The sequence below is a fragment of the Syngnathus typhle genome, linkage group LG15 (assembly GCF_033458585.1).
Source record: "Syngnathus typhle isolate RoL2023-S1 ecotype Sweden linkage group LG15, RoL_Styp_1.0, whole genome shotgun sequence".
Classification (NCBI taxonomy): domain Eukaryota; kingdom Metazoa; phylum Chordata; class Actinopteri; order Syngnathiformes; family Syngnathidae; genus Syngnathus; species Syngnathus typhle.
In genome coordinates, this window is record NC_083752.1 from 544,306 (window position 1) to 559,691 (window position 15,386).

General features: G+C 43.0%; 3 protein-coding genes across 3 annotated transcripts; 1 reads left to right on the top strand and 2 right to left on the bottom strand.

The window, feature by feature from the left end:
- Window positions 1-864: 864 nt before the first annotated feature.
- kptn (kaptin (actin binding protein)) lies at window positions 865-3,767 on the bottom strand. Its single transcript, XM_061300151.1, has 12 exons — window positions 3,350-3,767; window positions 3,044-3,126; window positions 2,898-2,982; window positions 2,773-2,827; window positions 2,607-2,685; window positions 2,434-2,507; window positions 2,256-2,362; window positions 2,060-2,164; window positions 1,789-1,852; window positions 1,556-1,691; window positions 1,259-1,432; window positions 865-1,069 (listed from the first exon to the last, which is right to left on the bottom strand). The coding sequence occupies exons 1-12, from the start codon at window positions 3,549-3,551 to the stop codon at window positions 911-913; spliced, it is 1,323 nt and encodes a 440-aa protein (XP_061156135.1). The 5' UTR covers window positions 3,552-3,767; the 3' UTR covers window positions 865-910.
- A 3,388-nt stretch (window positions 3,768-7,155) lies between these two features.
- On the top strand, window positions 7,156-9,743 carry crx (cone-rod homeobox). Its single transcript, XM_061299758.1, has 3 exons — window positions 7,156-7,497; window positions 8,555-8,706; window positions 9,105-9,743. Exons 1-3 carry the CDS (start codon window positions 7,401-7,403, stop codon window positions 9,732-9,734), a joined length of 879 nt encoding a protein of 292 aa, XP_061155742.1. The 5' UTR covers window positions 7,156-7,400; the 3' UTR covers window positions 9,735-9,743.
- Window positions 9,744-12,878: 3,135 nt separating this feature from the next.
- h3f3c (H3 histone, family 3C) lies at window positions 12,879-15,255 on the bottom strand. Its single transcript, XM_061298782.1, has 4 exons — window positions 15,097-15,255; window positions 13,983-14,127; window positions 13,641-13,794; window positions 12,879-13,425 (listed from the first exon to the last, which is right to left on the bottom strand). Exons 2-4 carry the CDS (start codon window positions 14,108-14,110, stop codon window positions 13,297-13,299), a joined length of 411 nt encoding a protein of 136 aa, XP_061154766.1. The 5' UTR covers window positions 14,111-14,127; window positions 15,097-15,255; the 3' UTR covers window positions 12,879-13,296.
- Window positions 15,256-15,386: the final 131 nt, after the last annotated feature.

Here is a 15,386-nt window from a genome sequence, read left to right on the forward strand (position 1 = left end):
CGTAGTTGGGGACCTTCAAAACATTTACATTCACTTTTGTGAGATACTGTTTGTGTATATGACACTCTCTGACAGTTTGTCAAAAATAAAAATGGACCATATGTGACGTCAGAGGTTTACACATGAAATATGGCTTTTTGGACAACAACAGAAATGTAACCTGACATGCAAGTACATGCACATTAAAAGTCTTAAAGTTCACATATCATGATTATAAAGCCTTCCTTTTTCCATTTTACTCCTTCAGTTGTGGTCTATATAAAATTTCCCAATATTTATGAATACGTCTTGTAAACAAGCACTGCAGTCGTTAAGCAGTAAGCTAATGCTAGCGTTAGCGAGAAGCTGACGAATGCATTTAACACATGATTGATATGAAAGTGAAATATTATTTTTGTGTCATCTCAAGCCTACCACTTTACTGTGTCCGTCGTTTCAATAGATTGAAGGAAGTGAACCCTGAATGAAACGCAAATCCTTCTCTCCACTTCAGCATCATTGAGTTGATTGGACTGCAATCAAGATGGCGGATTTGTGAAACCTTTTGGCTGCACCCTTTGCCTTGTTTGGTAGTCCCGCCCCAAAAACTGGGACGTAAAACGTAAAAAAAGATGTGATAGAAAATGGATCAAATTGAAGAGGGTTAGAAAATATCCTCCAAACAGATTATAAAAGGATATCTGCAGCGCCTGGTGGAATTAGATTCAACTTTTTCTTCCATCCTGGAGGCTCCAAGTGCACATTAAAATGTATTTAAAAGCTAAAAAGTGGATTTTCCATCTATCTGCTTTAATTGGATAAAATGTTTTGGTCAATAATGCTGAATACCTTTACAAAGTTATGAGTATAAATATGAAGGCAAAATAATATTGATACTTTTTTTTTTAATGTACCACCAAAACACTTTTTGTTAATTTGCAGATGTATGAAGAGTGATGTCCTCCTTAGCAATATCCTTTTCATGGGTATGTCGACCCTCAGTTGAGTTTGGCTTGGAGTCAACACTCAGAGCTGCCACCCTCCTGGCAAGACGCTCCAAGACCAGATCAGCAGTGCTGGTGAGACTATGCTACGATGACACAGAGAGCAAATAAAAGATTTGTCAACTTGATACTATTCTCCAGGTGCTCATTTCAGGTCAGCAATACACCGTTTCCACTTTTGTGCTGAGTTGGCGAGAAAGTCTCCAAGGCAGCGGTGCAGAACAGCGGCTGTGGATTTGATTACAATCATAAATCTCTTGTGTGCCACCACATACCTGTAAGATGTGCAGTCCCTTCAGCGTGAGGACAGCCAACTCTCTCAAACCATCCCCAGTCAAGTCCAAGTAGATGATTGACAGCAAAGGACTCTTGAAGCTCCGTCGCCACAACAACTCAAAGCGTCCTTCTTCTCCTCCTGTGCCATACTGGAATTTATAACAGAGAAGTTCCTACACAGGTGGATGGAAAAACAGTTTGCACAGTTATTCATTTGGCCTTTCTCATCATCCATCCATTCATTTGATATAGTAGAAGAAATGTGGAGACTTGTGTTGGTCTCCTGACTTTATGACCTGTCCGTATGTTCCCAGCAGCACTTCCTTCTGGCCATCAAAATCCAGGTCAATAACCAGAGCACAAAGCACAGCATCCCACTGGTCACTGTCGGCGAGGCATAACGAGTGGGACAAGCCTCTCTCGTGGACATTTCTAGAAAACAATAGGCCGGTGGAACTCTGGAGTAATAGTATCCATATGTTTTTTTTTGCTTGTTCATTCATGACCAAAACATGATAAACGGGATCACCTGTAGACAACCGCCATCTCTATTGTGCTAGTTATTAGAAGGTTGTAGCCTTCAACTCCAAAACCTGAAAGAAAAGAACAGAGACTTCAATATAGTATGACTTCAATGCTCATTTAACTTTTAGTGGTAGTTGCCATATTGGTGATATTATACATTGGATATCATTCTTTTGACTTTATTTCTTTGGGCCAAGTATGCTAGCTAAAAAGAGCAAGCTATTCTTGTTTTGGGTGATTTCCCATGAAAAATAGAAAGAAAAAAGAGACGTGACTTTTTTCTCCGTCGGGCATATCAGGCTCTGTTTGGCAGAAGAGAGGAAAAAGCAGCACAATGGAGATTGGACTGTCAAACTGAACGCGCCAGCTCTGCAGAACCTCTGTTAAAAACACAATACATCCATTTACTAAAGACACATGCACTTCTTAGCTCAAAGATTGTGACTTGAACCACTGCAAGTGTTGCCTCACCTGGCTCCCACTGTTTGACTAAAGCCAGTCCAACACAGCCGTTCTGGCAGCCAAATGCAGACAGTCTCCGGCCATCGGGTATGCACAGCATGTCCATCCATAAAACACTGGGAGGGGGGAAGAAACACAACAATCAAGAAAATATAGAGAGAGAAAATATAGATATGGATAGACTCACTTGCTGGGCAATTGCTGTAGCTCTGGGAAGAGTCTCTCGACTGGCTGCTCTTCAAACTGGTGGAGTGAGGCATTCTGTTGAAAACAAAAGTTAGGGTCATCACCAATGGGTCAAGCTAAAATGGACTTATCTAAGCCAAATATTGGAATCTGGGATATGCCACAGCACACAACCTCCTTATACAGGTGGATCCTCTGGTCGTGACCACTAAGCAGAAACACGGTCTCTCTGTCTCCATCGTCACTCTGCACTCTAATACGAGAGAAATAGATACATGGAAGAAAAAGATCGAATGAAGCTGTTGGTGACCGTACTGAGGGTATGCATCATGGAACTTACTCTGTGTTGTACAGCTGAAAGGGTGTGAACTGCAACTCCAGATTTAGGCAACTTTCTGTTAACATCAGTTGAAGATGCATCATTGGAGAAGGAGGTTGAGTTGAAGTGGCCACAAGTGTACTCACGTGCAATTGACTCCAGGTTGAACTCGGAGCCAGGCTCATAGTCGCAGTAGATATTCAGGAATGGGGTGGCTTTGTCCCCAGAGTCCTGTTCGAAAAATAACAATGATTCAAATCTTCAAATCATATGCTGACTTTGCAATATTTACCTTGATGAATGTGATGCCCACCACAAGGCCACTTTTGGGTGAAGACTTGTTGAATGCATCGATTGACACAATCTCTGCATCAACTAGATAGATGAGGTAGAAGAGATTCCAGTTCAGCAATATTGTTTGAAAAATCATTGTCAATCGTAAAATCAATATTATTAGACCTTGGGTTTGGGGCAATTACCAATCAAATCACAATAATGATTTCAAAGGTATGACTTTTGGACTGTTGGGAGAGAAGTTGAATCATGTATTGGAAAGTAAACAACAGATTGATTTCATTTAGCTGCCAGATCAATCTACCTGGGATGTAGGTGAACTGAACTTCTTTGGCCACTGGTCTAATTTTTTGCTGCAGCTCTTGGTAGGTGAAGCTGACAACCTTCCCTTTGAGTGTAGCCGCGAGCAGCTCTTGTTCCCCGGCCTGACACAGTCCATAAATGTTACTCTGGGAGGGGAAGCGGCTAAAACTGTCCTCCACGAAGGGATACATCTCTCCGAACATGATGTAGAACGTTAACAAGCTGCCCAACACCGCCAGGAAAGTCAAGTCTTCTCACTTTGCATCGCTTTAATTTAATAGCTACTCCCGTTTACTGGCTGCAACCCACAATGCTTTTAATGGCAACAACTTTGAATAAATAAACATATTTTATTGGTATCTCGGATAACATGGTCTTTTTCTTCTTCGTCTTTTTCTTCTTCTTCTTTTTCTTCTTCTACGTCTTCTGCTACTTCTTCTTCTGCTGCTTCTTCTTTTTTTCTTCTTCTTCAAGCGAACAATCGTGCCTACGCAGCGGCCATTTTGGAAGGGGCAACATCGCTGTCGAAGGCAATGCATTAACGCTGTGACTTGCTCATTAATGTTAAACAAACGATTGGCGGAATGTTTTTTTGAATGCCAATTGATCTCAGTTGACAGAAGACAACTTTACCATAAAAATTAAAACGCAAATTTAATTTCTATCCTTTTTATTTCTAGACGTATTTGTTTTGACTCACTTGCGCTTGTCAACATTTTCATCGTCTGTCCACTAGATGTCAGTAACAATTCACTCATCAATTTGTCTCCACTTTTATAAAAGGCTTCATTCTTTTAAAGGTCGTTTGCTTCATCTGTCCAGACTCCAGAAGAAGGAGTCATTGAATAAGAAATGAGCCAACCACAACTAGATCCTGATTAAACAATAACTGTCACTTCATGAACCATGCAGGACTGGGTCACACAGACCCACACGAGGAAGACAAAATCACTCAAAATCACTTTTAATTTCCACCAAGAGACCAGCCTACAATTTAGAGAGCGGACCTAATATTCAGTGATGGAGAGTGTGTTATATTATGGCAATGGAGAGGCATGCTAGGTCTGTCCATCCCAAAGTGTCAAGCATACAGTAAAGCTGTTGCTCCATATTGTGATAGTTCAGAGGTGACAGTGTGCTACACCCCCTCTTCTCCTAATAGCACTTGCTAATCCATCTGGAGGATTACTGTCCATTGTAATCACTCATCCTCCCCACTGACACACCTCAACTCACACCGCACCCGGGACTCATTCCGTTCACCTATACACGTATAGGTGAACAATATATAGCTAGCTGGCATGATGCAACAGATTTGTTTGCAGTCTTTTTTTTTTTTCTTAATCAAACGTGACTATTTTATCTTCATGGCACACTTTTGTAATCATACTGAGCTCCTAAAAGACTGCATGTCTAAAGTGTTTTGAAAAAAGCTGCAATCATTATCATTGAAGTAGATTTTAAAAAACGGTCTTTCATGAACATAAAAGCATTTAAGTCCATAGAATATGTTGTCGTCTGTTGTAAATAGATTCATTTGTTGTTTAGAATGAACCTTGGGTGGGGAAAAAAACTCATCTCAAATCACAATTGCAATATTAAGGGCAATAAAAATCACAATTACATTTCAAAATTGATCCGCCCAACTAAGCACGCACTCCCACTTTGAGGTAACATTCTCTCCCTTTTTCCATTGATCTTGTGTAAATGTTGATAATCCCTGATAATAAAAAGAACGACTGCATCTTTGTTCATATCAAACTAGACTAGAAATGGGGGGGGGGGGGGGGGGGGGTTGCGTGGCGGACTGCGGACTGCATGCTATGAGTCTTTGCTGAGCTGCTGGTGGCACCTGGTTTGCACAGAGGAGATTAACGGCGTGTGCGTGCGTGCCGAGCGAGCGAGCGAGTGATTGGGACTGACAGCGAGCGGCCTCTGTATTGCTGGCTGGCCTGCAGATTTAGCCGACCTGCTTTAGACGCTCTAATCTGGATTAACTACAGCAGTGTGTCAGTGGTGGACGGGAAGTAGGATCCTCCCCCATCTTCTTTCTGCCCCTTCACCTGCTTCTTCTCGGTCTTTCCATCTTCAGCCCTCCCTCCCTTCTTCTCTACCTGTGTTTCCCCTCCTTCCTTCTTTCCTTCCTTCATCCACGCTTGTTTGTACCCGTTCAAGAGAGAGATATAAATAATAAATTAAAGCTTGCCTCATGGCCTGCGCCGCTGCTTTTAGTCCATGGTTAGGGGGAGGATATAGTCCAACAAGGATTAGAGCAGCTCAGTCTTCTTCCACATTTGTCTGTTGTAGCTGCAGAATTGGCTGTTCCACTTGGACATGGTAGACATGATGATCATTCATGTGGAAAACGTTAACAAAATGAATATGACACCATGAAGATGGCAAGCTTCCAATTTAAAAAAAATAGAAATGTTCCCGTAATCGTATTTCCGTGGCCTTGTGAAACTCACTTGACCGATAAATGTTTTCCATTCCATTTCATAATTATTTCAAAGTTGAAAAAGAGCAACAATACATCGGTTAAATTCCATTTTCTCATATTCTTAGCAAAGCTTACAAAACTGCAACAATCCAAAGTTGGACTTGCTTTGTTGAGATGAAATGATCCATTTGCATGTTGCTCTCGTTTCCTGGGTTCAAAATTCACTCCTTGGTGCACTTTGGATGGCAATAGTTCCTTTCAGCTTCTGTCCCGGCCGGCTTCACCACTGAAAGGATTGTTCTGTCTTTCCTTCCTTTATCTGGTGATAAGAGACTTTTCAGATCAAGCATATTATGATAAATCAAATGAGCTTTGTCGCTTTTGTGCAGCCAAGTGTTTGTGAACGTGAGTGACGGAGAGCGACAATGAACGTGAACGCAGATGTTGGGTGGAAAACAGAATGTGATGGCTTGTCTTTTTACAAAATATAGAAAAATATATCATATATTTCCCGCTGAAAATGGAGATTGGCGATAAATGTCATAAAAAATGAGTTGTAGTTTCAGGTCCTAAAGCCATTGGGCATCTAAGACCTAAGTATCTCTAATGCTTTGCTGTAATCAACCTTATGTACGTTGAGGTGGGCTGTTGACTTACCACCATTGCTACTAAAGGGCCTCCTTCTGGTCTGTGGACGCTAACTGTTTGACTCACAATGCTCTCTGCTCAGAAAAATCCGTTTCAAACACGCCAGCCAGCCAGCCAGCCAGCAACAGTGATGCTTAACCTAGCCTCATACATTCCACTTTTTTTCTTTAAAACAAAATACACCTTGAATGTCAAGGCCAGTTGACACCATTTCAATTGCAAATGTCAGTCTGTGGTTCTGATAGTGTTTGGGCCTGCAGAGAAGACTCACCTGTTTTCTGGGGATGGTCATGTGACGTTTGCAAGTTGGACCGTGATTGGTTGTTACCTGAGCTGTGAGCACGTGATATCAGTCAATAGCAAAAGGGAAAATATTGAAAGGTAATAATTGCAAAATCAAAATGAATATGAACATTTGACAGCTGCAAATGGCTAAATAAGTAAGTCTATTTTGCGTGCGCCTCTTCAATTCAACAATTTCCACCTATAATTTGCCTTTTCGTCTTCCAATCCGTGCAGCATATATCATGGGGGACGAAATATTCCCACTGAGTTTCACCAAACGAGCACAAGTGTGCCTTCCACCTGTTGCGTCTGCGCGTGCGTGCGTGCGTGCGTGCGTGCGTGCGTGCGTGCGGTGGGCGGGGTTAGCCGGAGCCAACTCTCGCCCTCTAATTAGCAGCCTATGCGGGCGAACCGAGTCAGTCGAGCATCTTCTATCTAGCCATCAAGTCAAACTCGAGGCCGAGACAACCTGTGCGACAACTCGGAGGAAGAAAACAAGAACGATGCTTGGCACTCACCATCTTCCTCCAAATTAACCAAGTGAAGTTTTTCCTTTAAAAAGCGCACGACTGGGAATCACGGGGATTGTGCGCATCTCAGCTGTTGCGTCCAGTCCAGTCCAGTCCAGTCCATCCCACACACAAACAGGAGCGTCGGGATTTAAGAGGCTGCAGTCAAGATGATGTCCTACATAAAACAACCTCATTACACCATGAACGGGTTAAATTTGCCCGGCCCGGGGATGGACGTGCTGCACACAACTGTCGCTTATCCGTGTAAGTAAAAAAAAAAAACCACAACTTTTATCTCATTTTAATTGTGCTCGTTTGTTTCCCTCTGTGGATGAACTGAAGTGTTGCATTAATAACCTCAAGCGGTATCGAAATCTACATTTGAAAACATTTCGTTGTTTGAAAAATCATCATTTAATTCAATTCCATTCATCCATACCGTTTATCTTCACGAGGTATATTTGATTTAAATTGAATCCAGTTCGGCAATATTTGTGTTGAACTAACAAAATATTGAGAACAGGCAAATGCTTATTTTTTATGTTTAGGCCGGAGACAATTTTCTTCTTCTCATTTTTATTATTATATATGTATATATATATAAATATATATATGAATATAGTATGTATAGCTATCCTCCCGTTGCGTCTGCACGCGACGCAACAAACCTGAGTGTTTAACAATGAATTAGTTAAAATAAGTTAAATATAATATATATACGTATATTTGCTTGTTGTTTAATGTGAGTCAATGTGACCTGAAACATAACAGGTGAAATTAAAATGTGTTCCAGCTTTAGAAGAAAAGAAAAAAATATCCAGGCTGTTTTTAAAAATGAAAAGCAGATTCGATTGTGCGCGTTCCAATCCTAAATCAGATGAGCTTTACGTGTTTCTGTTTCCTAATTTAAGCCTGCAGTCAAGTAGATATTCCGTTAAATGTGGCCGAGAGAGGCCAAACGCTTCTTCTCACTTGACTCGTTCTGAAACAAATACTCTGAGGCGTTTGGCCGTGGCGCCCCGGAGTGCGACTTTGACTGCGCAAACTAAAGTGCGGCGAGTAAAGTTTTTCTCCCTCTCAGGGGGAAACTGACAGCTGACACTTGAATATTTCAGTATAATGAGCAAATACTCGCGAAACGTTCCTCGCAGCAAAGTCAAGATCACTAGAGGAGATTCCCAACTGTCTGTCTGCCTATCTGTCTGCTTGTTTGTTGTCACGCCGATCTCCTTCGGGAAAACAAATGAGGAGCAAAACAACGGAATATGCTGACATCTCCCTTTTTAATAAAAAAAAACCCAAAAAATGTTTTTATCTGCAGCCACGCCCAGGAAGCAGCGAAGGGAGAGGACCACCTTCACTAGAACGCAATTGGACATCCTGGAGGCCCTGTTCTCCAAAACCCGCTACCCAGACATCTTCATGAGGGAGGAAGTGGCGCTCAAAATCAACCTGCCTGAGTCACGTGTGCAGGTAGAGGACGTCCAAAACATTTTTCACCTTAGAATACAGTCAAGATGCATGGGATGTCAGACATCAACACTGAAACAAGGCTGTCAGAGTGACAACCCATTTTGCATCACATATAGGTCCAAAAAAGGAGAGAAGCTGTTGTTTTGAGAAGACCATAAACCATAAAAAACACACATTTATTCATTTCATTTGAATATCTCTAAATTCAAGGACAAGCATTATGGAAAAAAGAGATGGATTGAAGATTTGCTTTTCCATGAGCACACACACACACACACACACACACACACACACACACACACACACACACACTGTTAAGAGTGACATTTCTTTAGCTTCAAAAAAAAGCTTCAACAAAGTGCTTGGTGATGACCCTAGCTCTCACGCTCTGCGTCCAGGTGTGGTTCAAGAACCGACGGGCCAAGTGTCGTCAGCAGCAGCAGCAGAGCAGCGGGCAGTCCAAACCCCGCCCCCCTAAGAAGAAGGCCTCCCCGGTGCAGGAGGCCAGCGTCCCCGATCCTGTTCCCAACCCGGGCTCCTTCAGCCCCTCGTCGGTGCAGTCGGGCCCCGGTCTGGTCCAGAGCTCGGGAAACACGGCCGTGTCCATCTGGAGCCCGGCCATCTCCCCCCTCCCCGACCCGCTGGCCTCCTCCACGGCCCCCTGCATGCAGAGGCCCTCCCCTTACCCGATGAGCTACGGCCAGCCGTCGGCCTACGCCCAAGGCTACGCTAGCACCACCTCCTACTTCACAGGCCTGGACTGCAGCGCCTACCTGTCCCCTATGCACTCGCAGCTATCTGGCACCGGGGGCGCTCTCAGCCCCATCACCGTGCCCTCCATGGGGGGCTCCCTAAGCCAGTCGCCCGCCTCGCTTTCTTCGCAGGGTTACAGCACCGCTTCCTCCCTGGGCTTCACCTCGGTGGACTGTCTGGACTACAAGGACCAGCAGGCCTGGAAACTGGGATTCACTACAATGGACTGCCTGGACCATAAGGACCAAAACTCCTGGAAGTTCCAGGTGCTCTAGGAAGCGCCATACATACATAGCGCGCGCGGCGTCCACTTTGTTAGTGTGAGGCATGTTGCGGATTTCTCTTTTGTATAAATTGGATTTGACTATCAGGCTAGCTGTGTAGGGAACAGGCACGTGCATAGACATTTTTTGGGGGGAAAAAGCAAAATGATTTATACAATATCAGTAAATGGTGTATATATTTATTGATGTGTCTATTGTGTTAACACAATTAATACTGTCAATTTTAAAACGGTGAATAGAGAAGGTAGAGGAAATGGATGGAAAAAGTCTAGAAACCCCTTCAAATGTCAGATTGTCGTTAGATACCAAAAATGACGAGATCAATCTTTGCATAACTATTTCCACCAATTTCACATATTATGACAACTAGAAAAAAATCTTATGTGGGCGACAATTTTCACAAGAACTCCAAAAAATGTCAAAACACTAAGAAGACAATTGATGACATCATGTGAAATATTTGCTTTTGAAATATTAACGAATGAAGGGGGGGGTAATGGGTGTCAGCAGAAGGGGCATTTCTTAAAGGGTCACCATCAGGGTCACCATCTACTGTCGGGGTCAATCTGTGCACGTGCCTGGTAGAGAAGCTTTTTATCTGAAGACAAGACAGCAGAGGCTACCAAGCTAAAAACTTCTTTTTAACCACCAGATCAAAAAGCCTTTATCAATTTCTAGGAGACCTGGTCATGAAAACACAATGAGAGTGAATTTCTTTCTTTCTTTCTTTCTTTCTTTTTTCTCAATGTCATTTGTTCGCAACTATATATATTCTCGAGCGTTTGTGTACTGTTCTACAATGTTTGCGTTTAGTGTCATCGTCCGAGTCAGTTTGATGAACGGCGATTAGGATCTTCTGTTTTTAGTTCGATGTCATATGAAAGTGTATTGTGCGCTATCGTGCGCTGCAAATCATTCTTCAGGAGTCTGCACGCTTTGAGACGCTTTGTTCCGGTGAGCTAGAGGTCAGTATGAACACACCGTGTTCTGGTCAGGTCCAAAGCGTCATGTTCGTCATTTCCTTGCTCCGTCCGTCCGTCTTGGTTATTTTGGTTGATCTGATTCTGGAAGTGTCCCAATCCTCTTAGCTTCCCTTCAGCAATGCCCTAAGTGAATTAGTCAGGATTATTGCCTATGCTCCTCTCCTTCTTTTTCCAAACTCTCTTGCTTTTCCCCCTTCCCTCCATTTGGTCTTTTTTCATTTGCTGTTCATGTGTCCTTTGTTTTAATCGCACGCCTTCGATGACAGTTTATCATAAAACTCAAGTACTTTTGACAGTGGCTGAAACATTTCCACTAAGGCCTATCGCTATGAATCTCAGCGCTCCCCCTTCTTTCGCCCATGGCCGCACTCCTCTCCTCTCCTCTCCTCTGACAATTTGGTAATCCCAACATGACCTGATTACAGCCACGCAAACAGCCGATACATACAACAACATGTTTGTATGTGGCGTTCCTCCAATGCTTCCAACTCCAGACATATCATGACGTTTAAAGCATCACATTTGCCATGTTTGTACATTTTGAGTTCTATTACGCTTTATTGTGTCGTTGCATAGAGGAATGATCAATTGATTGTAGGTGCGGGAAAAAAAAGTACATTAAATTGACGCGAATGGGTCACTCCAAAGAGATGTTGGATGTAATCTTCATCGAAATAAAACCTGATTTTACTTTGTATGTGGAGTGACTATTTCTGAAGAGTTCCATGGAACAGAAATGGACGACCAGCACTTCAAATCACTTTTTTGCACTCTGCACTGATTTAATCCCACTCTGTGCACAAAATAATCTCTTCCACCCTCCTCGCGTGGTGTGATTGGTTAATCCCTGCATCTGTGCATCCTGATTGGTTAACCTCTCAGAGAGGGCACATTACATTTGTGCCCCCCCACACACACACACACACTGGGACAGAAAGACAGAAGGACATTTGTACTGTAATCCTGGGGAGGAGCAGATGTAATGGGGGAGGGACACAGTGGAGAGCAAGACGATACATTTAGTGTACGTGTGCACGGAAAAAATGTTGCTAAACAACTACAGGAAGAAATTCTACAATTTACAATATTTTTTTTAAATAATGCACTTTTCTGTCCACACATATGGGGTAAACATCACACAAATGTATCATGTCTTTGTCAGATCATTGCAAGTTATCAGAGATAAACGTAAGGAATATTTAAACCATGATAGTACCCCTGGAGAATTATTTGACCATAGTGACACCGCCCAACCAAGGTGTGTCCTGTAATCAGTACCACAGGTGTCTTGAAAGTTGCCATCTAAAGCATAGCTAGGTGTTAAAGAATGACAAGCAGTTTCCACGATGGAATTCGTAGGAAAGAAACGCTCACCGACAATGCAGCAGGCATAGCGTGCGTCACGTCGCGCAGGCTGGACTGCAGAATGGGCCCCTGTCAAGCCACTTGGCCTGATGTTACACTGCCACCTAGTGGCATCTCTCTATACCGCAAGCATAACACGGTGCTATTTTTTATAGGCTGTTAGCAAACCATGTTGAATGCCACTTGAGCAAAAGAAACACATCGACTTTGGTTTCTTTTTGACATATATTTAATGCTACAATATGAGAAATTTGGAAAATACAAAGATCAGCTTATTCATACATTTGAAACCCTTGAGTATTTACTAAAAATATAAAAGAAAGCAATGGGATTATAGTGTGTATTACAAACTTAGAGAAAGGGATAGAGAAGTGAGAGATGTGAAAACCCAAAACTACGGTTTGCCCACGAGGCAACGACCGCTGGTAAAACGCCGCCCTATAGTGGCTGCATTTTGCAAATACAACTATTAATGATGGACAGAAGCCCTGTCCCGATTTTCAAATGACTCAAAGTTGAAAAATTTGAAAACTGAGAAGGAGGAGGAAAAAAACACCCCAAAAAACACCTTCACCATGTTGGAGTTTTCATGCTTTGATTCTGTAAGTGGAAGGGATCATTTGTGATATTGATGAGTAAAACAAAAAACACCATAAGCACAATAACCCTAAGATATTTTGCTTATTGATTACAGCTGGTTGAAAAGATCAGAGTTCACACATGCGCACAAACTGACTGACTGGCTGGCTGCACACATTTCAGAGGCAGAGTTGTGCTTTGAGAAGTATTGGGGGGGGGGGGGGGGTCCTGACAACGGACTATGCGGGTGTAAGACAGGGCAGAAGTGTTGGGGCTAGTTTTAATAGCACCCTGCTGTGGAAGTTGCAGCTCCCCTTAAGCAGACTAGCCCCTCTGCAGCCCAGGAATCCACGTGGACCCAGAGGTGTGACCGGTGGTGTCTGGATAAGCCCCGCCCCCTAAAAGCCAGCATGGGCAAATTTGCATGCCCATGTTCGTCTGATCTTCAACACTGTGGAAGTGCACGAAAAAAGTACCCTAAAAGATTTGGTGAAGACGATGAAACATCAGAGAGCAGACATCGACATAAAGTAAATCTACCTTTTAAGAATCTACTGACAAGCGGAGATAGGAGTGAGGATAGGTCAAGAAAGAAAAAGGGAACAAATGTCAAAAAAAGGAGCTTTCTAAGCACGCTCGCCACGGATTCGGCGGGCCAGCTGGATGTCCTTGGGCATGATGGTGACCCTCTTGGCGTGGATGGCACACAGGTTGGTGTCCTCAAACAGTCCCACCAAGTATGCCTCACTGGCTTCCTGCAGGTAACATGACACATTTAAAAATAAACACAAACAATATCTTACATTTATAAAAGTAACTAAAAGAATCTAATTAGAGTGAAAATGTCATTTGTTTTCATTTGACCCCTGATTTAAAAGAACAACACTCTAAAAGTAATCCTAAACAATATTTCAAACAACAGCCAAAATAAAAAGTGACTATAATGACAAACTAAAATAAAGACACGCACCTGCAGAGCCCCAATGGCAGCGCTCTGAAAACGCAAGTCAGTTTTGAAGTCCTGCGCAATCTCCCTGACCAAGCGCTGGAAGGGCAGTTTACGGATCAGCAGCTCTGTGGACTTCTGGTACCGACGAATCTCCCTCAGAGCCACGGTACCGGGCCTGAGAAACAATGACAAAAAACAATCGCAAGCTCTTGGTAAACACACACACACACTTTAAAATGTACCTCCTCACTGCATCTTACTCTCCATTATAATTTTGCCCAATTTGTCGAACCTTCTACCATTTGCCATATCGTGATTGGTTGCTGTATTCAAATTATTGTCTCCATGAGTTGCCAAGGTTACCTGTAACGGTGGGGCTTTTTAACACCACCGGTCGAGGGGGCACTTTTACGAGCAGCCTTAGTGGCCAGCTGCTTACGAGGAGCCTTTCCTCCTGTGGACTTACGGGCGGTTTGCTTGGTACGAGCCATTACCACTGAGTATCAACCTAGAAGAGGTATCACAGATTAATACTCATATGCATGTAACATGACTTCATATAATGCAACTCAATGCAGTACTACATTGAAGTGTTATTTTGGTCCAATATCAATGATTGAAGCAAAGCAAAGGAAGTTTCTTTTTTCCAACAACTGTCAGTGAAATGGAGGAACGTTGAAATGACTCAAGTCAGCTCGATCTCAATGCTGAAGTTTACTTGCTAGTCCAAACAACAAGGCGATGGAAGAGCTAACGTGACTGTTGCCAAGGTGACAGCGTTGATGCGCCTGGAAATAACATTGCTTACAAATTTCTTTCATATCGGTGACAACACCCATTCGTGTGTGCTCAGACGGTTTCTTTGTCATAATGACAGCTAAAAAAAAAATGTAGTTACTTTTCATAAACTGTCTGCTTTCACATTCTGCTTATATTTGACCATTGGTTGGAGATTCAGTCCGTCAAGCGCTTCTTTCTCCAAGTGGTCAATACATTGTGACGCTTTGAAAGGCACCAATCAACGCTGTCTTTCACTCGCCTAACAACCAATGAGCTGTCATGTTGCTGTCGTTGAGGGCGGGGACACGGAATAATCGCTCGCCTCTGGACCGCAGGATTGATGGCCGCATATGAGACGTTAAAAGACTATTAACATTGAGTCGGACTTTTGCTGAGATTCACTGTCAAAACACGATTATTAAAAGGTTCAAAACATCCGCGAGTGCCTATGAAACTATGTGAAGCGACTGCTGAAGCAAAGCAGCAGGATCAAAATCGTCGATGAAAAGAACAACCGTCCGTCGGCGTTTCGAAGCACCGAGCCCGTTTCCTTACTTGTACACGATCGAGGGGCCCGGCCAGCTTTTCCGCTTTATCGTCGACATTTTGAACACAAACGACAAAATGATACGGACACATTTCGCATATAATATCAACGTTGAGTGGCGGGATGAAAATATGACCGAAATGGACTCACCAAGGGTATTTGAAGCGTAGTTTCGTCGCAGTGACTCGAGCGTGTTGTTGCAGTGTCAGATATTTACTATCTCGTACGTACACAATGGAAGGGAAGGAAGCGCGGGGAGCAAAATGGCGCCCGTGTCAATCATGGCTCCCACAATGCAACAAATGTCAACAAAGAGTGCAATTGCGCATGATTTACCCCATACGGACAACGACATTATAATTCATTCCAAAATGTTGTAGTAGTCATACGTATTTCGGAAGTTATACCATACTGATCAAATGTAGGTTTAGGAAAAGTAA

What these genes read in the sequence shown, in the direction of transcription:
- kptn (XM_061300151.1), bottom strand. Translation starts at nt 3,551, where the DNA reads ATGTTCGGAGAGATGTATCCCTTCGTGGAGGACAGTTTTAGCCGCTTC. An exon ending in TTTCAGCTGTACAACACAGA is followed by an intron (nt 2,686 to 2,772) that starts GTAAGTTCCATG and finishes CTCTCGTATTAG; the next exon opens with AGTGCAGAGTGACGATGGAG. An exon ending in GGATCCACCTGTATAAGGAG is followed by an intron (nt 2,508 to 2,606) that starts GTTGTGTGCTGT and finishes TGTTTTCAACAG; the next exon opens with AATGCCTCACTCCACCAGTT.
- crx (XM_061299758.1), top strand. Translation starts at nt 7,401, where the DNA reads ATGATGTCCTACATAAAACAACCTCATTACACCATGAACGGGTTAAAT. An exon ending in CACAACTGTCGCTTATCCGT is followed by an intron (nt 7,498 to 8,554) that starts GTAAGTAAAAAA and finishes TTTTATCTGCAG; the next exon opens with CCACGCCCAGGAAGCAGCGA. An exon ending in TGCCTGAGTCACGTGTGCAG is followed by an intron (nt 8,707 to 9,104) that starts GTAGAGGACGTC and finishes CTCTGCGTCCAG; the next exon opens with GTGTGGTTCAAGAACCGACG.
- h3f3c (XM_061298782.1), bottom strand. Translation starts at nt 14,110, where the DNA reads ATGGCTCGTACCAAGCAAACCGCCCGTAAGTCCACAGGAGGAAAGGCT. An exon ending in AAAAAGCCCCACCGTTACAG is followed by an intron (nt 13,795 to 13,982) that starts GTAACCTTGGCA and finishes ATTGTTTCTCAG; the next exon opens with GCCCGGTACCGTGGCTCTGA. An exon ending in CTGCCATTGGGGCTCTGCAG is followed by an intron (nt 13,426 to 13,640) that starts GTGCGTGTCTTT and finishes TGTTACCTGCAG; the next exon opens with GAAGCCAGTGAGGCATACTT.